This window comes from Plodia interpunctella, chromosome 2, assembly GCF_027563975.2.
Source record: "Plodia interpunctella isolate USDA-ARS_2022_Savannah chromosome 2, ilPloInte3.2, whole genome shotgun sequence".
Classification (NCBI taxonomy): Eukaryota; Metazoa; Arthropoda; class Insecta; order Lepidoptera; family Pyralidae; genus Plodia; species Plodia interpunctella.
Window position 1 is genome coordinate 11,813,703 of NC_071295.1, and position 21,509 is coordinate 11,835,211.

Consider the following 21,509-nt stretch of genomic DNA (forward strand, 5'->3'; position numbering starts at 1 on the left):
CTGGATATAGATACTACAAAAATAAAATTACACAGCCCGCAATATTATCACATTAGGTTTAACAAAATGACAATTTTCAGTAACAAACGCTGAGCATAAATTAAGTATAATTATTAATATCATAAACACTCACCTTAAACTTCAATACAGAACACAACACGAAACGTAAATTTAAATAAAATGGAAATCCAAACGTATCGTTTTAACTGCGCACGCGCATGTGTATGATGTGTTAGCGCAGACTTCGCGACGCGCATCGCCCCCACCATTTAGTACGGGAGATAGTGACATTTTTCCGGATTTGAAATTAGAAGTTAGTTTAAACATTCATCATTAGTTACAGAGATTGATTGAACAAATTTGTTTGATTTTGTTTAAAGTCTAACTGAAGTAATATGTATATTATAATATATGTATTAAAGAATATATTGAAGTAATATATATATTATAATATATATATTATAATATATATATTACTATTATATTATAATATTATAGGAGTTATGAGGAATTATGAGGAAGGTTATTGTAAAGAAATAAGAAGTAAGCTATTTTCAGCATACCTATATTATTAAAAAAAAAAACATAAATAAATAAAATAAAAGAAAATAATATTTGCTTTTATTTTTTTTGTTCCATTCGACTTAGTCTTTTGTACATTTGACGTAATAAGATAGGTATGCTGAAAATACAGTATTACTAATATAATTGTTTCCTTTTTATTATTAAATACATACTTAGCTTACGTCTTATTTCTTTACAATAACCCTTCCTCATTAAATAAGTTAATTTATGGGTCTCGAAAATTGGAAATATATCCAAATGCTTTGTAAAAATGATTATTTAATTATTAAAATCTTTGAAAACTATACATAAATATCTAGTTATGTAACGATATTCTTTGTAATAATTATATTTTCTTTCTTTTCGAGTGTGTTATGAATTGAACAGATTTTATTAATGAATCCTGTTAAATGTAGCATCGCCTCCCGTACTATTAGGAAAATTGTGCTAGTGTTTTTCACATAGGAAACTTGATGCTACCGGCTTTGCTCGCATTACCTACTTTTTCCGGTGTCGTTTTTCAGTTGTTGCCTTAACCGGTGTCAAATATAATTTATGTAATCAAAAGTTGTGTTTTACCTTTACTACCCGCGGCTTCGCTCGCGTAAATTTCATAGCAAAGTCTCAGTAATTTTTTTATCGCGTATTTACCGGGATGAAATGTATCTAGTTTCCCTACAGGACCCTCTTCATTTTCCGGGATGTCTATAAGATGTTAACCCGGGATTCTGAGGCATTTTTATTCATAATTAGTTTTTCAATTATCCTACGGGAACCTGACCATTTACTGGGATGAAATGTATCTTGAGATGTTAACCCGGTATATAAGGTACCTATATCTATATACCAAATTTCAAGCAAATCGGTCCAGTAGATTTCGAGTGATGCGCATGCGCGTTCAGACAGACAGACAGACAAAAATTTCCAAAACTATATTTGCGTCATCTATATCAGTAAGTAAGTATATATTCCATGAAGAATTTTAAAAAATATCCAATGTACAAATTTGGCCTTTCTTCAATTTTATTATATGTATTGATGATGAAATGATCTTCGTCTAGGATTTCTTAATAAAGTTTATAATTACACTATTCGTAGTTAGGAAAAACTAATTTAATACCATCGATTTATGTGTGGATGTTTTGATTTTGCGTGGTCAAATATGATAATGCTTTAATTTGACATGTCTTTTGGGTCAAAGTTTTTCATGATTTGTTTTATTATTATAAATAAATAATAAATAAATATATATATTAGGACAAATCACACAGATTGAGTTAGCCCCAAAGTAAGTTCGAGACTTGTGTTACGGGATACTAACACAACGATACTATATTTTATAACAAATACATATATAGATGAACATCCAAGACCCGGGCCAATCAGAAAAAGATCATTTTCCATCATGACCCGACCGGGAATCGAACCCGGGACCTCTCGGTTCAGTGGCAAGAACTTTACCACTACGCCACCGAGGTCGTCAGATAAATGGCCAAGGCAGATGTGTTTATTAATTTGAAAAAAATAAACTTTAGAAAATTGTACGACGTTTGTAAAAGCTTTTATTTAGTTTCACTTGTCCCGTCTGTCCGTAATCAAGTATTGCGATTTGAATTTCACCTACTAACAATTGTCATACAGTGTTGAAATTTTTCACGTCATTTCAGTTTCTATGGCAATGTATTATTGTTATACAAATGGTGTCCTCAGGATCGATTCCTAACGAGGGAATTCCTCAACGGTTTATTTATTTTGTCACGCCTTGAATGCATCAAGATCAGTAAAATCAAAGGTAAAATAGTAGTTAGCATAACTGATCTTAAACAGCACTTAGTATTCTGCTCACTAAACCATTGTGCCTTGTTTACACGCCGCGTCCTCGGTTCCCGCCAAAAGTCTTGTAGCTCGTGACATTCCGTCTTGTCAGATTGAGACCCTTCAAAATTCGGCTGTTGTCAAAATGTTGCAAAACGAAATGTTTGTACAAAATGTTTAGATAATTAATTTTTATCGGTGATGGAATAGAAGATTTTATTGCTTGTATTTAAAAAAAATTAAAAATACATTTACTTCCATATATATATATATATATAAGTAAAACGTGACGAAACCTGCACATTGGTGGACAGTTTGGTTCACTAGTGTGTATGCGCCTACTTGCCTCTAGATGACAGTAGACAGTCGTAAAAGTCACGTCAGATGTCATTATAAAATCTGACACCAGCGTTAGCAATAACTTAATCGATAACGATAGTCAAAAACTAAATATGTTGAGAACTAATGCAGATAGCGGCCGCAGTAACAAATGGTTGCCATGGTGCACAAGTCATTTGTCACTATATAAGACCCTGCCATAGTCATTGCCAACACCGTTTACACCAGTAAGGTTACCTTTACTTTATGGTGGGCAATTAACAAATACAAACATTATTTGTTTAAGTTAATTTGTTTATCTTCTCATCCAGTGCAGATTGTAAAAGTCAATCAAGGGAAACAGCTGTGAACTAGAGATTCTTCCCATAGACGTTAGGCTTACAAACTGTCACTATTTAATCTCAAAACCACCAATCAATGTTAGCCTGTATTAAAGTTCAAAGGACTGTAGTTGGCACGGTATCAAATCAGGTATCTACGATACAAATCTATTCTTTATGGTGAATTTAAAATGACTTGATTCTATGTTTAGCACCACTGACTTTGCGGTTAGGCCAAAAAGTCAGTGGTGCTAAACATGATTCTTTTGTGCGTACGTAGTAGATCCAGGGATATTTTGGAATCCATCATTAAAATACATTATTTATTGCACTTATTTAACTATGGAGTCCAATTTTGTGTCCGTCCAAGTTAATTTAATGTAATGTCCGCCCAAGTTAATTTAATTTAGTGTCCGCTCAAGTTAATTTAATTTAGTGTCCGCCCAAGTTAAGTTAGAGTTTTAAATAAATCTAATATTATCTTATTAAAAAAAGGTTCATATTTTTTTGCAAATTAGATAATTAATATTAAATTTCACAAAACTTTATAAATGTCGTCGTCGTAACCTCGATATTAATTTATTTATAATATAATATTCACACGCATGCTTCTATTAATTGAGTATTTACCATAATATAACAATTTGTCTAATGATTACCCAGGCACATCATAGCTATGTTAATTTCTGATTATTGGTATTTAAACAAGAACATTAATAAGATTTCCATCGACATACATACTTGGTTGAATTAGTTATCTATATAGACTGTGACAACGTGTGATGTCCAACATGGAGAAAAATAATTAAAAAGAAAACCTCCCAAGAATAAAACATGAAATAATAATAGAATAAAATAGTATATTTATTCAGTTTACCATCAAGAAATACATCCTTTGGAATAATCGGATATATTAACATTTTTAAAATACCTAAGCAAAGCTTGACCGCATATAACCTTTAGAAAATATATAATATATATCATAAATAATTATAAATCAAACAATTTATCCATAATATTCTTTGAACAATTGTCTGTTTTTTTTTTTGAAACACTATTATCGAACAAAGAACCGTTGCTAATCTAATTTATTACTTTAAGCAATCGTTATACTGAATCTTTATAAATTGATTTTTGTCGTAAGTCGTTTGTCTAATTGTGTCCTATTATATGGTGATTAATAGTGTTAGATAATGATGCTATAAATTTATTAAAGTGACGGGTTGACTTTAAGGAAAAACAAAACAGACCGCACTCAAAGATCTACTTACTAATCTCTGAAAAATTACCAAATTTTTTATACCATATTTTATAAAATTTATTTATTCTTATTAATGAAAATCTGTTTAGCTCTCTTCTCTTAAAAGTTTTAAGACTACCTGCTATTTTTATTTATTATTTTACATAGATAAACAAAAAGAAAAAATATACTCCTTAATAGTGACTTAATATTATTTTAATAATAATTTATTTTTCTTATTAGTCTTAACCATTACACCACAACCGCTTCAGTGTAATAACACAACATAAAACCACAAGAAACAATTATATGAAATATTCCATATATCTTCTCAATGCTATTCATCACCTACACAAGGTAAAAAAAGATAATTTATCACACAAGTCAACTATTATGTCACTGAGACTGTGTTAATTTGCTCTGTATGTGACGTTCCCACGCCTAAACCCAACAATGAGCTTTAAATACAGCTTCCGCATTATTTTCTTTGTTTTGACTGGGAGATTTCAATTTACTTTTTGAAAAAACTTTATTAGTTCCGTATTCTGTGCAATTGTGTAAAAACCTGTTAAAAACAACGGGTATATTTTTCTTTTTGTTGATTTATGTAAGTAAGTGACGATTTCAGTAACTTATATTTAAAACTGTAACTTATACTTACGATTTCAATTAATACAATTTCAATAGCTTAAGTTTACTAAGCTTAACCTACATAAAAGTAGTACCTAATAATAGTAATTACATAAAATTTTCTTTTAATAAATTCGTCCACTAATAAACTTACTTGTTTCAGCAAAGCACCTAATGCAATAAAGTTTGTTCGGAATTTACACTGAATAAACTGTCATTCATTAAAAATCGAAATCGGAAATTAGCGACGGTTTAAAATTTACTAGTAGGTAGAATAAGAATATCATTTTCGTTAACGTTCAATACGTTTTTTATATTCTATCAACTGGGTATAATACATAGAATGATAACTATATCACGACTCTAATCTGTTGATAATTAAATCGTAATCGCAAAATACTAATTCGCGCCGTGACTTTGCCCGCCCAGTGCAATTTCAATCACATTCCGGATAGAGTGTTACCTTGGACTAATGACTATAGCTAATTTGTGGCTACGGATATGTCCGCGGAGACCACAAGTTTTTTTCCAGCTAGAATTAACACTTCGATTGTTGAAGATCATTTTTGATAGCGTAATAAACTAGTTGCAAAAATAAATTTGCATGAGGCACTTTTTACAAAGACAAAGAGTATTTATTTGTGTAAAACATGAGTGTAATTTTTTTACAATGTGGTGTAAAAATAAAAACTTAATCCTACATGTTTCACCGTCCACGGGTATGCAAAGTTAAATGGAGAGCATGCTATCATCCCACAAAACAATGTCGAATAGATAAAAGTAACTAAATTAACTAAATTTTGATCGGATTATTATCATTAATAAAATCGTCAAAATTATAATAGCATTTATAAATTAGTAAGGTCTCGAGGTGCTTTTTAAATAAATTTAAATTCTGATCTTTATATTGTTGTTATATTGTCGTCTTTTTTTGTATAATAAAATGACATAATATTTCTCAAAAATAACTACCTCCTGGCTGTATACTCGTATACTCATACTTATTGGTCTTCAGCAGTCATAAACACTGGTATTTGCCGTTGCTAGATCGATATAGTGTTGGCATTCAAATCTCGTAGACAACGTTCGGCTGTATTCTAATGTGTTTGTATACTGTCTAACCATTTAAATAATATTTTTTTATAACGGGAATGACCGGTTCTGTATTGAACTAAGTTTGAGAAAATAAGTACTATTTCATGGCAAACTCTCAGCGCTAAATTTCGGTACTAATGAATCCACGGCGCCCAGTGGCTTCACAAAATTTATGATATGTATGATCAACAGATTAAAATCAAAAACGTTAATTTCTAAGTTTTACGAGAAAAAATGAAATAAAAATTTTTAACAAAAGTATTTCGTTATGACTTCAAAATTAGTAAAAATCCAAAAAAACAACTATAACCGACTGTACTTAACAAACTCATGGATGAAACTTAATTTTTCTATGCCGTGGAGCAGTCTGGTCTGTGAGCTGTATTTTTTAAAAACAATGACTTTGTGGAGCGCTTGGCATCTGCCTATTTTACTGCTAAAATCTGGTAGATATCAATAGGTATTAATATAATGGACATACCTGAACATATTTATTCCTGTTATTAGATTCTTATAGTCAGAGATGGGTAAAAATATCTCTCGTCAACCCCCTTAGGGGAGGCTATTGTCTAGGGTATATGTCCCTTAGACGCCTCAATCGAAATCCACGGATGTGGAGTAGAACACTAGACACAATAGTCAATAAAAGTTTTTGTATTACCGTACGTGAGCACTAAATGGGTTGATGTGAAACTATTTTGAACCAAAGAAAGCAAAAAATCTAGGTACTCACATTAGGGTTGGGCTCCACCCTGGCCGGCAACGCTCGCACTATCTCGGGCGATGCGGATCTCTCTCGCTCCCTCATCTCGGACGCCAGCGCCGCGCGCGCAGCACGAGCGGCCACTTCCAAACAACCGCTCGATTTACTCCTAAGAAAAAATGGAAAACCCTGCATGTCTTAGAGAGTAGGTAGAGATTTATTTTTGAAGGTAAACCATTTTTAGAAAACAAAATTTTTACATATGTTCGAAATTTTTATGATAAAATTTAGTCGTTAATTTGACACTTATCTAGTAGTAGAAACTTACCTATATGTATTTTTATTATCTTCAAATAGTTACATAATTATATCAGAGTTCGTTACACTCACATTAAAAATGAAATAAGACTTTTCGTAGTATATGTGCAACTTTCATTGCAACTGTGCACAATTTCCTACATCGAATTCCTCACTACATTGAGGCCGTAGTGCGACTTTGCTATTCACCATCAAGTCGATTCGCAGTGAGGTGCAGCTAAACAATCACAGCGTGCCATTGTGACGCAACGACAACCACGTGATTGGTTCGCTGCGTGTCATTTCGAATTTAATTCGATAGTGAAAAGTGAAATGCAAATACGTTCTCCCTTTGGTCCGTGATAGATTGTTAGTATAAATATCCTTACCTGACAGGTCTGTCAAGCGGGTCAAGAATCGACAACGGTTGGTCGAGCGCGGCGGGGGCGGGGGGGAGGTACATCACGTGACCTCCCCAAGACAGGTAGGAGTTACTGGGCCGCCATGATGATGATTCCTCCTCCTGTTTAATACAATAATAATTATGGATTACTGGCGGCTTGCCCCGGCTTCGCTCGGTTGAAACCATAATATATTGTATAGCTAAACCTTCCAGGAATCACTACTATTTAAAACCCTGCATCAAAATCCGTTGCGTAGTTTTCAAGATCTACACAGACAGACAGACAACGAGAAGCTACTTTGTGACTTATATAATAATGATTACTTGTGTTAGGGTAGTATTTTTTCGGTCTAGTTAAAGCATATTTAAAATGCTTTTGACTTCAAAATCCGTGACGTCACAATAAATTAGTGTCATACAAGCTTTTTTTGACATAAGAAAAAAGTACCTTCCTCTTTCGACTAGTTGGAGAATAGCCAATTATTATTGAGTCACTCCACCAATGATGATGTTCTCCACAAGAACAAGGTTCTTTATTGACAATGAATAAGATCTAAAATTGCGGTTTTACCTTTTCAGAAGGCGGTCTCGATTCCTCCTTAATATCATCTTCAGGGGGACCTTTAGTCCTGACTGGAGGTTGGAACAGCAGCGGATTGCTCAAGGAGTTTGGTGCCGACTTCGTCAGGAACCAGTTCTGTTCTGGCTCCTCCAACATCGGCTCATGTTCCAAATCGAACCTTCTAGAACCTAGGGCTGCTCCTAAGGCACCTGAAACCGACTTCCTTAGCTTCTGCAAGCTGTTGAACCCTTGCTGGATCTGTTTGCCCTGGAAGCATTCGTAGAAACACGATATCCCTTTAAACTATGTGGACATGGAGACGCTCTGTTGGTTAAATGAGCTGATGAGGAATAAAGGGTGGTGAAACTATAGAAGATTGAAGAATAATTGTACAGAGAATGATTTTGCGGAAAATATAAACGATAAAAGAGTTTTAAATAGTGCATTAATGTAATTTATATTTATAAATATTTAATAAATTATACAAAAACTATTCAAACCTTATGCCAGGTAGAACTTTAATGGTATCGCGATGGTATGCTCGCTCATACTCTCATACATCATACGCAATATACGTATATGCATTGCAATTTTCTTAATTTTTATTTACTATACAAAATTAAATTTAAAGGAGATACACATTTTAATGATTATAAGCAGTTACAAATAAAGAAAGGTTATTATTAATATACTCCACCGACAAGAACATAGCTCTTAAATAAGAAGAAGAAGAAGAAGAAGAATAAGAAGAAGAAGAAGAAGAAGAAGATTAATATCGTACCTCAACATCCAATACTTAAATACAATTTAGCATATTATTTAGGAATAAAGTAAGCAGGTTAGGAATGAAGCGGCAACAAATAACACATCAGTAAATAAATGAACGGTGATATAAAATAATTAGAAAGTGCAAAAAAAAAACTCATAGAACCTTTACTCCTCCTCAGCTTAACGGGAGGTTAGGCGAGTGGTTAGTTAGGTTAGTCACTATATATTTTTTACTCGTAATAAAAACATAATTTCCAGCCAGTTATTTATTCAATTTAAAAGAAAAACATTCCAGCCAGAATCTTTAACCTCAATTTTTTTACCGACCGCTCCCCTACCATCCCAAAGTCGCGAGTCAAGACTCACCCTGTCTTCCCTAGGTAAGGACAGACTGAAGGGCTGCGCCCCGGGGCTGTAGGTGACGGCGCCCCCCGGCAGCAGCGCGCCCCGCGCGCCCCCTGCGCCCCCCGCGCCGTCCGAGCTGCTGTCGCCCAGATCTTGTTGGGGCGTCCATGCGGCAGGAGAGGAATCTTGGGTCTGTTTATAGTAGAAATTATTTTATCAGTAGATACTCTTGTGGTTGTTAATGGGCAGTGTAGATGCGGTACTACACTTATTTTCAGGCGAGGAAGGAGGTAAGTATACCACACTCTGAACCGGCTTCGCACGGGTCATTTATATACACCATACTTACGTAAGTTCGGCATTAAATTGTTTAAATAACAAGTAAAAACTGCATTGAAATCTGTTGTGTGGTTTAAAAGAAGAAAGCATATAAACAGAGGCGGAGGAGTGCCTTGTTTTATACTGTGTTTAGTGAGTACCTACATTGTACTATAGTTAGAAAGTCATATATTTTTGGTTCGGCAGTTAAATCATATTTTTTTAAAAGATATGATTACAGAAAATATATAATGAGAAGAAAATATATGATTTAATGGCGTTTTCTAAAACTTGACACCTTCCCAACGACTTACTTTTAAGCCGGCTTTTTCTTGGTAGATCTCTTTCATAGACTCTGGGCTATTATTTAGAGAATGATGTGATCGAACCTAATAGTTTTTAGCCTTATAGCTGGCTCGTGTCTTTAATTAATTATTTGTCTTTGATTCAGACCGCTGCCGGTACTGATCGATGGTTCTTCTGAGAGGGTGTATAACGTTGGTGATATGCCATCCGGCGTCTCTCATCGAGCCGTTAGACTTTGCTTCCCGGTTGCTACTTCAGCCTTGAGCGTTGAAACCCAAGAACCTATTTATACGAATATATCGTCGTCGACACATGGTTTTGTGGACACACATATCATCAAGAAATATCATCAAGACTTATATCTTGATGATATGTCTTCCACAAAACCATATACATCGTCTATCCAAAGAGGAATACTCACGTGATGTCTCGGCGAGTCCACCCTGTGATCACTATGAGCATGATCACCAGATATCCCGGAGTCTCCGGACTTGTCTGCAGACTGGTCGGACCGAGGTGACGATTCTGGTGATATATCCGCCGCCATTTTGGTCTCTACTGCCAGCGGTTGCGTTTCTGAAAGAAATAATTGAGACTTTCTTTAATTTGTCTTGTATAGATTGTCGATTTGTTACTGTTAATACTGTATTTGTCTCCGCGTGTTCCTGATTGTATTCGGAGCTGTGACGCCCCAAAGCACAAGGTTAGCGTAAAAAAATTCCCAACATGGCCAAAGAGGGTACTATGTAGATAGAGTTATTTGTGTAGACACTAGATCATACTAAAAACTTGGCAATGTTAAAAACACAGTAAAATATTTTCTTTTTCAATTCTAGATATCAAAAGGTTAATTCTATAATTATAATTCGTTAATTTCTATACCTGCAGCTAAATGAGCATCCAAACTAGCCAGCTGTCTCCACGCAGCGGCAGGAGAGAATCTGGGCACGGCTGGCTGCTTCTTGGGCAACGTCGGTCGCAATCTCAGTGCGATGCCCAGAGAGCCCTCGGACTCGCCCTCCGACCCTTCTGACGAGAGCGCCGATTCTGATGATACTGAGACATAAAGAGACTAAATTATTATGGTAATATACATGATTGCTTTACACTTTTCTGTGCCTGTCTGGAGGAGAAACAAAAACATAGAATATGCCAGCTGTTTCTCCCGGCAGATTGTAAAAGTAAATCAAGGGATAGGGCTATAAACTAAAGGTTCTTCACATAGGTATTAATTTTTATCCCAACAATAAGCCTGTACGTGTCCTTCGAGTTTTGCAACTCTGACTCCGTCTACTCGAATTTTTCTCGTCAGATTTAAATAATTAAATTTTTCTCTTAAAACTACAAATGACTATCATTTCGGAACTGCCACTGCTAAGAACAAATACCAAAATTAAATTAAACAGTATTGGTCCCTAATGTACATATATCACTATATGAACTATTAAAATATTAGCTTTTTTGATTCCACCCAATTAATTGTTTATATACAAACTAGATTTAGCCCGCGGCTTCGCCCGCGTTAACTCACGTAGGCAGCTGTTTTTCCGGGATAAAAATTACCCTGTGTTCTTCTTCGTACTTCAAACTATATGTATGCAAAATTTCATAAAGATTGGTTGAGTAGATGTAGCTTTAAGAGGTAACAAACAAACTTACTTTTATACGCATTTATATTATTAGTTAGAATTAGTCGCATAAAACATTTTGTTTTAGCCTTCCCTTTTTTTTAAACATATCTTGCTAAAATACTCGCCTATTCATTATCACACACCGATTAGAAATTTCATAATAAGGAAATAACAATTTACCAACAGTCATGCCCACATCCACGTGTAATTAAATAACATTCCCTTAGAATTTAGCAATAAAACGAACTCTCACTGGCGAAGTCGGATAACATCACGCCTACATGCGCGGTGAGGCGTTAATGTGATTTTCATTTTGTCTGTTTATTTTCACTAATTGACCGCCTTGCTGGTTGCATTGAGAATATTCTCATTTAGATTTAATTTTAATCAAATCGGTGTATTGAAATAGCGCACGATTGCGGAGACTACTTATTTGTTTTCTGATATTTAAGGACTTAATTAACAACATTAAAATAATAACAGAGTGACTACACAAAGTTAACTACGTAATCTGGTATAGTTTTCATCGCAATACGTTGCTCAGAACCCGAGAAATTTACAATAATAACTAATTAGCGGACGCACGAAATTAACGCGGGCAAAGTCGCGGACAAATGGTAGTACTACTATAAATGCGACTATAAACCATTGGGCCAAACCGCTTGTAATAAATTAATTATACTGTCGAAATTCTACTCACAATTCTTAACTTTACAGTTCTCCTTCAATTGAGCATTGAACTTCTCGAACTCGGCGTCCTCGTCGTGGTACCCCAGGAGTTTCTTCTCGATGAGGTGGAAGTTGCTGATCTCCTCTATGATCGGGCTGCCGAGACCTGGGAAGTCCTTCAGGTGGTCACGGGGTTCCGTCTGCTTGCTCTCGATCATGCCGAAGTAGAATTGCTTCGATGGAGCTGTCTTTTTCCTAAAACAGAGGATTTTATTTTCCGTTATAAACAGTATGTATGTATGAATCTCACTATGTTCGTTCGGGCAGAATATTACAACTAAATTTTGATGTTTTTCAACCGATGTAGCTGAAGTTATGTAAACACGTTCAATTTTGGATGACAATGTATTATTATGATAAGTATTAACACATGGTGCACTCTAAATCGGTTTTAATGCACGGAAATGTTTTGTTTCTGTTACGTGTTCAGTGCTCTCTCTGTAAGCTTGTACCAAAAGTGAAATTTTTGTAAAAATAAAACTTTTGATGATGCCAAAACTTGTCATGATAAACAGCTTGAACTAAAAAAATCATTACTTATAATATCATATACTTACTTTTCTTCTGGTTTTGCGACTTCTGCCGGCCTTGATATCGGTGGTTCCTTCTTTCTGGTAGGCGAGTGTTCCGGAGTAGATTCCTTGCCCGATGCTTGTCCTCGATCCGGCATCGTCCTGTTGTTCTCTTTGCTATTATATTTATACCTGCTGACTGCTGCATTGTTTTTAACGTTAGTATTATTTTGTGGGATGGTCGGTTTTGTTTTAGTTTCATTTAATCGACCCAAAGGCCTCCTACTTATCGCTGTTTTCTGCATATTATCTGCTTTGTTATTAACATTCGTTTTTAGACTAGACTCTGTGACTTTGTTCTGGCTTGCTGATTTCGTTGGGTTTGGTTTGTGTGCGCTCGTTTTATCGTTTTGACTAGTTTTGTTTTCACTTACATTATTAACTTTACTTCCTACATCGTTTCTTATCCTACTAGTAGCCTTTTTAAGTTCCGCTTGGAATTCGTCCTTTTCGTCACTATTTTTGGCTAATAGTGACGGAAGAGACTTCCTCAAAGGCTTGTTGTTCTCAGCCATGGGGGCGAGTCTGTTTGCTTTTAACTGATCTCCTAATGACTTCATCCGAGTCTCATGTGGTGTCCGCGGAGATTCGCTTTCTTTTTCACTTGTTAGCAAAGAGTCGAAAGTCTTTTCTCTCCGCAACGGTGGTACTCCGCCGTCTTCTTTCTTGAACCTTTCAGAATATCTGAAATTTCTATTCAATAGTGGAGTTTTCCACGCTTCGCTTTGCTCGTTTGATTTGGACATTTTCGCCCGGCATCCACTCACTCTGTCTATCCTTGTCTTCTTGAGCTCTTGTTTGGTTTGAAGTAATCGTTCTTCTCTCTTCAGAGACGATGTAGATTGAATCATATCCGTATTATCTGGATATTTAAGATGTTGTTCTTTATCTTTACACGGCGATCTGTATCTTCTTTCAAAAGCTTGATTGTCGCTTAAATCGAGTGATTTGTATTCTGTGCTTCTGTAACCCGGTGTTTTCGAATCGAAATGTCCGTTCATCTTTTTGGTTTCGTTTCTAGTTTTGAAAAGCCTCAATTTTCTTTGAGGTTCTCTCGAATTCCCTTCGCTGGAATCTGGTGAAGAACCCTCACAATTCTGCAAAAGAAATTCGTAATAGGTTTAATTTTTTTCAATGTCATTAAAATTCACAAAAGGCATTTCGAGAAAACTTCAAAATAATAATATTATTGACTGGTTAGTTGGTGACGGACTGAGAAAATACTTTTACTGCTTTTTAGGTCCTTTGTTAAAATTATATTTTGAACTATAACATTAATTAAAATCACTTTTTACCTCATTATTGGTGGGAGGGGGAGGAGCGCGATATTTTTTCCGAAAATGTTTGTTACATTTTGGTTTCTGAGGTTCTTCCTCTAACCTCAGGTCAGGTTCTGAACCAAACCTCTTGTTTAAACCGGAGCCTGAAAACAAATGACACAATTACGTTACAATCCCATACAATAAGGCGCACGCATACGCATTACGCATTATACACTAAACAACATTACGCATTCTTTATTTTTGGAATTCTCCAACAAAGTTTAAAGAATATCATCATAAAATATGATGACTTTGTGATGATGTTCGGTGAATTAAGTACGAATGTTATGTTGTATCAAGAGATCTTATCATGATAAACAGCTCATGATAAATACCTTCATTGAGCCTCAAGTCCAGGTTAGTGTGTGACCTGTGCAGCGGGTCCCGCTCCCGAGACCGGATGTCCCCAGCGTCCCCGCCGGCCCCGGCCGACCGCGATCGGAACGCGTTTGAATGCTGTGAATGGCAAAGATTATAGTAAATACTGTGAAAATTTCAAGTTCCAATATTAGAGCCGGCGACCGACTGCGGAGGCATAATGTTAATAGGGTTTCAGCGGCAGCTTCAGGTACAGCGTAAACAAACCCAGAGTTTTTCCGTTCTAAATAAGAGTAAAATCCTCCTCATTTTACTCTTCAGCGTAACCATAAAATTTTGAAGATTAACTTGTGATTTTTTAACCGGCTCCCTGCCTGCCTGCGGTTCTCTGGGAGATCTCTATCAAATGAGGATTTTCCTCGTTATTTTCTGAGCCGCAACTCATAGGAGCACCGGATTCGCATTTCTACTATTACTTCTACAATTCGTACGATCTTCGGCATCCTTAGTAGTCAGACTATAAATAAATATACACTAACGAAATTACACAAATTGAGTTATCCCCAAAGTAGGTTCGAGACTTGTCTTAAGGGTATACTAACACAACGATAATTATATTGTACAACATTTACATAAATAGATAAACATCCAAGACCCAGGTCAATTTGAAAAACATCATTTTACATTTTGACCTGACCGGGGTTCGAACCCGGGATCTCCTGTGTCCGCATAATGACCATAGGACACAGAGGTCGTTACAAACTTCCTACTTGACAATATGATATGGTAATGCCATTGTTACCTGTTAGCTGCCAAGGCTATGGGTCCCTGTTGCCTCGTATAACATCCAAGGGAGTATATGGTCCAATAGTCGTCCAATTTCTAGTCTAGGACTCGCCAAGAAGAAGACAAAATAAGAATTACCACATGCCCGTGCGGCGCCCTGTCGTGAAGCCCAACAGTGGGCCTCCTCCCGCTGATGGTGCCTCCGGACTGCAGGATCGCTCCGTTGTCCGTGCTCCGCAGCCGAGGGGACTCTGGGAGGGAAGGCAGAACCTGAAATTTTGATGATTTTAATATTTTTGACCTGTCGGTCGATCGCGGACAATGAATGCATAAACAATTTGTAATGTGAGGTGTTAATCTTATTTGAAGAAATCTTTTGTTCTCATTAGTTCCTTTGATTGTATTATAGAGAGATTATGATAAAGTTTGAATTAGGATGCAAGTGAAGATATGACAAAATAAATTACAATTACGTGATGGACATTCTCTACACTTGGTGATGAAAACAAACTACTTTTTGAAACATGATCTGATCTTATATCAGTCTCCTAGTAACGCAGTAACAACGCCTGGCACACATTTTAATCAAACTAATTAAAAATGTTAAATTTGTTTGTTTTTTAGTACAGAGCAGGAACAGAGACTAACTTTATTTTGAGGAAAAAGCTGCTGTTCCCGTGTATAATTTACGGGCGAAGCCGCAGACAAAATTTAGAATTCTGTAAAAGTTCTGTTAGCGACGTGGTGATTCAGACGTCAGTAGAAGATCGGAAAAATTAGCTCCATTGTTGTCCACAAATGCTAAGATGTAGGAATTGTCTGCTATCTTCAACTACAAGAGAAGGGCTCAGAGAAAATGTTTCCATTGTATTGTTATCAGTAAGTTTATCAGGATCAACCGGTGTGTTTGATGATGGTAACGAGGGTAATTAGAACTTGTGTTGACATCCCGTTAGGTGCCCACGTGTAATTATGCTAGTGGCTGTGGTGTTTTAGATAACATGCAGTTCTTATGTGAGTAAAATTCTAAGCAGTTGCAAAGCTTAACATTTTTTTTACAATATCTACAGATTACCTAATTCTCATGGATGCGTTAAGAGCTGCAAGGTAAAAATCTTGATTTTATGAAAATTCCGAAGTCATTTTACAACCGGCCGCTTGCCAGAGGGCAACGCTCCCGCTCATTGTTGTATATCAGCTGTCAAGGCTAAGTATCAAATATATTCTCTTTGGTCCTAAGGATTCACTGGCAGATAATGCATTAAGTACACTAATTGTTAACTTTTTATATTATGTGCATTAAAGTTTAAATAAACAATATAACGAGTTTATTTGTTACACAAATTAAAAAAAACCCCCGACTTTCAATATTAATTTCGCTGCAACTTTTGAACGGCTGAGCCGATTTTCATGAAACATGGCTAAGAACACTGGGGATAAAATTATCTATGACAAAAAAAAAATTAAACGAAAATCGGTTTATCGGCTTGGGAGCTACGATGCCACAGACAGACACGTTAAACTTATAACACCCCTCTTTTTCCGTCGGGGGTGCGTCACCACTCGAGGATTTGGAGTGGTGACGACGAAGAAGAGAAATACATACCTTGGGCGCGTGCCGCGGCGGCTCATGCGGCAGCGTGTTCGCGCGGCGCGTGCGTGGCACCACGGCGCTCGGGTGGCTGCCCGCTTGGCCCATGCCGCTGCTATGAACGGCTCATCTAAAACAAACAGTTTTGGTTATAAATTTCGACTGGATATGTAAACACAGGCTGTTGATCTGTAGAACAAAGGTAGTTGGACCACGTGGCCAGAGGGAGTTTTTCTCAGGTCAACACAGTTGGGTCCACACTTACATCATTTTAGCGTATCAGATCTCTGCGTGGCATCGAGGTATATCAAATTTGCTAGTGTGGACGCACGATACGTCTACGTCCTTTGATATGTGATACATCCCGAACCATCTCGAGGCGGTTTTTTCCCTTACTATTGACTTCTATAATATACACGTTATATACACGTTAAATTTATGATGATACGCCGAAAAATGTTATGAATAATTTTACACATAACTTTGTAAAACAGACAATAGGTTATGCAAAAGATTTACAACAAATTGTTTTCAATACATATCACAACATTTAAATTTATAACACCTATTAATTTGTCTTTAATCTTCCACGAGTAATAAAAATGATCATTTATAAACCAAGATAATCAACTACCTACCCAATAACTATAAAAGATTTCTATTATCTTCTAAACGGGAGACAAATTACTGTCTTGGGATAAGATACCTATTCCGAGCTTTTATCACAGAATGAGTAAACACCAACGGACAGAAGGCTCACTCTTGTACACGAAAACGTGGGTTGAAATCATCGTCAATCGTCGTGAAATTTGGCGCAGTGCCTGGCGAATTTTTTATATCTCATTCTTTTTTTTTTTTTTATCTATGATCTCAATCAACAGAATGACAAAAATATTTTAATATTTATTTGACTAGCAACCAATAAGAAATGTCTTTTAAAATAAATACCTAGTACACTTTTGTTAACTTTTATCATTGTAACTGTATTAGACTTTACATATGTGTAGATAAATTAAAAACTCGTATAAGTAATTTTCGTTTCAAATTTCACTGTAATAGAAAAGTTGCTCATTTAGCTAAAAAAATGTACATTGGATTTATGTAAAATATTCCCCAACATTAGTTTCGCGAGTCGGCTATTAATAGTCATGAAGAAGAAGAAAGAATAACTAAATGAATAATAAATGTAGAGATGGTAAATGAATAAATGGGTGGTAATTACGTCGGTCGAAACGCTCGAAGATCCACCCTGGTACTGTACTGGCCCATCTAAATCATAAGTCATGTTTAAGGTGAACGTTAAACCGGTGTTTAACTTTCCCCCATTAGGAGAATGAATCCCATATCCCATACATCACGTACTTTTACGAGTTAAAAATAATTGAAAAGGTCGCACGTTCGTTCTTACAGTGATGTTTAAAATATTTCTTTTGAAGAAATAAAGTATTGTTGGGACATTATTTTTAAATATATAAATGGCCAGAGGCATAGAAAATGCTGCGGTGAAGTTTGTTGCGCCGTTTCTTCACCTCCGCTTTGGAAGTCTGCAGTAGATTTTAGTTAAGTAATTTTTTGACGTCAATAAGTGATGTATAATTTCGGATTTTAAAGTTGTCTTAGTACTGAGTTCGATTTTATTGTTATTAGCTGTAGAATTTCAAAGATTTGGCTCTGATTTTATGACCGAGCGCCTTCTTCACGTCAACTTTCTTTGGGATTATGGTTGCCAATCAGCTACGAAAGCCTATTATCTCGTCGTCTTGTACGCCACCCACGGAAGGATACGGTGTGCTTCTATTATAAGGCGGGAACCACACACCTTGAAATTAATTATATTTAAACGAATCTGTTTAGGGGGGGAGATATCGCCTTATAAAAATCTCACCTGCAAGCGAGTTGTGTGACTTAGTAGGATAGCCATAGCCACCTTTTAACATATAAACAAATATGTAACTATTCGAACAGCAACTAAGTTACCATCTAACTGTCACGTGTCTTTCAATAGGGCTTCACTAGTCGTGCCTCCCGGCGTCCTATATCTCAGGTTCGTTAGGGCAGCGTCGTGTGAGGCACCTTCGTTTACATAATTTATGTCTCATCGAAGAAAGTAGGTACTTCACATTGGTTTAGTGAGAAGGGCGAGTGAATAGTTTTTGAACATATTAAAATACCAATGTATTTGTTTGGAAATTAGACCGTCAGAGGCACTTTTTAACGCCAACACAAATTATAAATAGTGTACGGAAAAAAGCTACAAATTACTGGCATTTCAGAACGACCACTGCTCAGAAATGCCGAGAGAAATAAACTCATGTATATATAGTATTCTATCATGCCAGTTGAGGCTACAATTACCGTTTTTTTTATTCGTAAATGTGAAGTCGCCTATGACAGATCAGAATATATTTTATGTTAAAAACATATAAGATCAAGAATATAAACGCTGAATTTGAAACTTTTATTATAAATATTAGTTTCAAAATAATAAAACAGTTAATAAAATCGCTGTGACTGAATAATCACACCTAAGTATAGACTAAAAAAGATACCTTTAGCCGACTTGAACAAAATATGTGTTAGCAATAACACACTCCATAAGAATTACTAATTATTACAAACTAATACTAATTCTATATAAGAACTTAGTATAGTTAATTTTTGTTTATTGTCGAGACAAAATATTATTATTATATTTTCATTCGTCAAACGTGAACCAGACATAAATTTATGAAGAGAAAGCGTCTTAAAATATTTGTGAGTTAATTACTTACACACATTGAATAGATTTTATTAGGGATAACAGTTAATATCCCAAAAGTTACGATTATGGCTATATTATGTATAGAAGTATAAGATTTACATGATGATTATAACATTTTTGTATGTTTATGATATAATCCGCCGTGATTTACGTTTTAATTCTGAAAAATTGATGATTTTGGTTTAAACGCGCGGCCCGTCCCGGTTCGCTCGGATAAAATCATAATAAATACACCTAAACCTTCCACAAGAATCACATTATTTATTGGTAAAAACCGTACAAAAATCCGGTAGTTTTTGATTTTATCGCTTTCATACAGACAGACGCGTCGTGCCTCAGGTGACATAAATAAAATTTGACACCAATCAAAACTGGATAAGAAAGAGAAAGAATATTCTCAATCAATATTCGTTAAATGCAAAGCATCAGGTGCATACAAACAATAGTATAGTACAACAAGAATAATACTATCACGCTGCGCACGCGTCTGACCTTGACCCACCGCGGGTGACCTTCGCGGGTGCCACACACTGAAGCGGGCGTTAAGCTATAGGTTACAAACTGGAAACAGTACTTCCAAGAACTTTTAGATCAAAAGCACATGTATTGCTATCCCTTTCATCGACAGCCCAACCTCTCCTTTTTTCGCGCTGGTTTCCTATTAATAATAAATGCAGTTTGCGAGGATGTATGTGTGTTTGTTAATCTTTCATGCAAAATCTATTGGATTGTTATGAAATTTGGTGCACGTGTGGAATATAACCTGGAATAACACATAGAGTACTCTTCCCTGAAGCAGTAGTGGTAGTGAAGACGCCCGCCTGTGGATCGAAAGGTCCCAGGTTCGAGTCCTACTCGTGCCACATGAGTTTGTAAACAAATTTGAATAATATATAGTAGTTTTCATCGACCATCACTTGCTTCCGGTGAAGGAAAACATCGTGACGAAACCTGTACCTACCTAAGAAAGTTGTTGTGTGTGTTTCATTCCACGAAATGACCACGACGATGATTCCACGTTATACGACTATGAAGAGACTCTTCCCGAAATTCCCACGGGAGCGAAGCTCCGGGCGCATTTAGTTATCAATATAAATACCGTAACATCATAGAGTTGATATGGTTGAACATTTCTTTTTTAATAATTGATTGACGCTAGTCAATTCAAATGAATTGATAATTTTCCATAAAGTTTATTATTACTTCACCAGTTTCTGATAAAATCTTGTATTTACAATACAAGATCTGACTGCTAGACAAATCTGCCTAAAACTATTTGGCAGTTAAACAGCAGTTAGATATTTGATATGTATAAGTAATTTATCAGCTAGCTGCGAAACGGCCCTAAAGTATAATAATCTATCATCAGTATCTTACTAATTTAGTACTAAAAATGTGAAAAATCTAAACCATCTAAAAGGTTTTCATTCCGGAGTCCATATTCTAACTAGACTATACATAATTAACAATTCATGTTTCAACATTTAAATGCACAACACAGTCTACATAATAACATTAATCATGCAACCTAACCCGTTTCAAGTTACGCGCTACAAGAAATATAAGAGGTCCATAACTGCTCTAATGTTGCTGTTAGAACATCAATTCTTAAGTTATACCGCGGAACCCATTGAGATTTAAACGGTTGAGGCAGCTGCTTTAGTCTCAACAGGGGTCCAAACGATGAGCTAGATCTAAAGTCTGGAGCAGTTGAGTATCTTTAAAGGTTCTCATTTATAATACAACTAGCTTTTGCCCGTGGCTTCGCCCGCGTGAATTTCATAGTAAAATCTCGGTCATTTTTTAAGTCGAAGATCAGCAGTATCATGGCTATGCCATGACGTATGCTGAGCGGGAACCAATTTGGTACATTAAAATTGGGTATTAGTTATAATATTTTCTAGTTCAGTGCCATATTTTGTGTATCCATAATATAAATTGATGTTCTTTCTTTCCTTTATTTTTATCAATTTTCAAGTGTTTCTGTACTAAAGGTGCAGAAAGTTTTCGCTGAGTTATGCCTCTGCTGCATACCAATTTGTTTAATAGTGGTTTTTTTTTATAGTTAAGACTTGTCTGTGATTTTTTTGGTGT

At 35.7% G+C, this 21,509-nt stretch overlaps 1 protein-coding gene across 5 annotated transcripts in view; it reads right to left on the minus strand.

Moving 5' to 3' along the window:
• LOC128675607 (uncharacterized) overlaps window positions 1-21,509 on the minus strand; it is a 135,305-nt gene that overhangs the window by 28,012 nt on the left and 85,784 nt on the right. For 4 of the 5 annotated variants that reach the window (XM_053755128.2, XM_053755133.2, XM_053755124.2 and 1 more), the window contains 12 exons: window positions 16,670-16,784; window positions 15,202-15,333; window positions 14,295-14,415; window positions 13,933-14,060; window positions 12,623-13,734; window positions 12,037-12,260; window positions 10,588-10,761; window positions 10,127-10,281; window positions 9,103-9,273; window positions 7,978-8,271; window positions 7,393-7,526; window positions 6,737-6,875 (listed from right to left, as the gene is read on the minus strand). In XM_053755128.2, the coding sequence (XP_053611103.1) occupies window positions 6,737-6,875; window positions 7,393-7,526; window positions 7,978-8,271; window positions 9,103-9,273; window positions 10,127-10,281; window positions 10,588-10,761; window positions 12,037-12,260; window positions 12,623-13,734; window positions 13,933-14,060; window positions 14,295-14,415; window positions 15,202-15,333; window positions 16,670-16,762 (2,877 nt within the window). In that variant the 5' untranslated portion in view covers window positions 16,763-16,784. The remainder of the gene's footprint in view (window positions 1-6,736; window positions 6,876-7,392; window positions 7,527-7,977; window positions 8,272-9,102; window positions 9,274-10,126; window positions 10,282-10,587; window positions 10,762-12,036; window positions 12,261-12,622; window positions 13,735-13,932; window positions 14,061-14,294; window positions 14,416-15,201; window positions 15,334-16,669; window positions 16,785-21,509) is intronic. The other variant, XM_053755139.2, reaches the window with a different exon arrangement.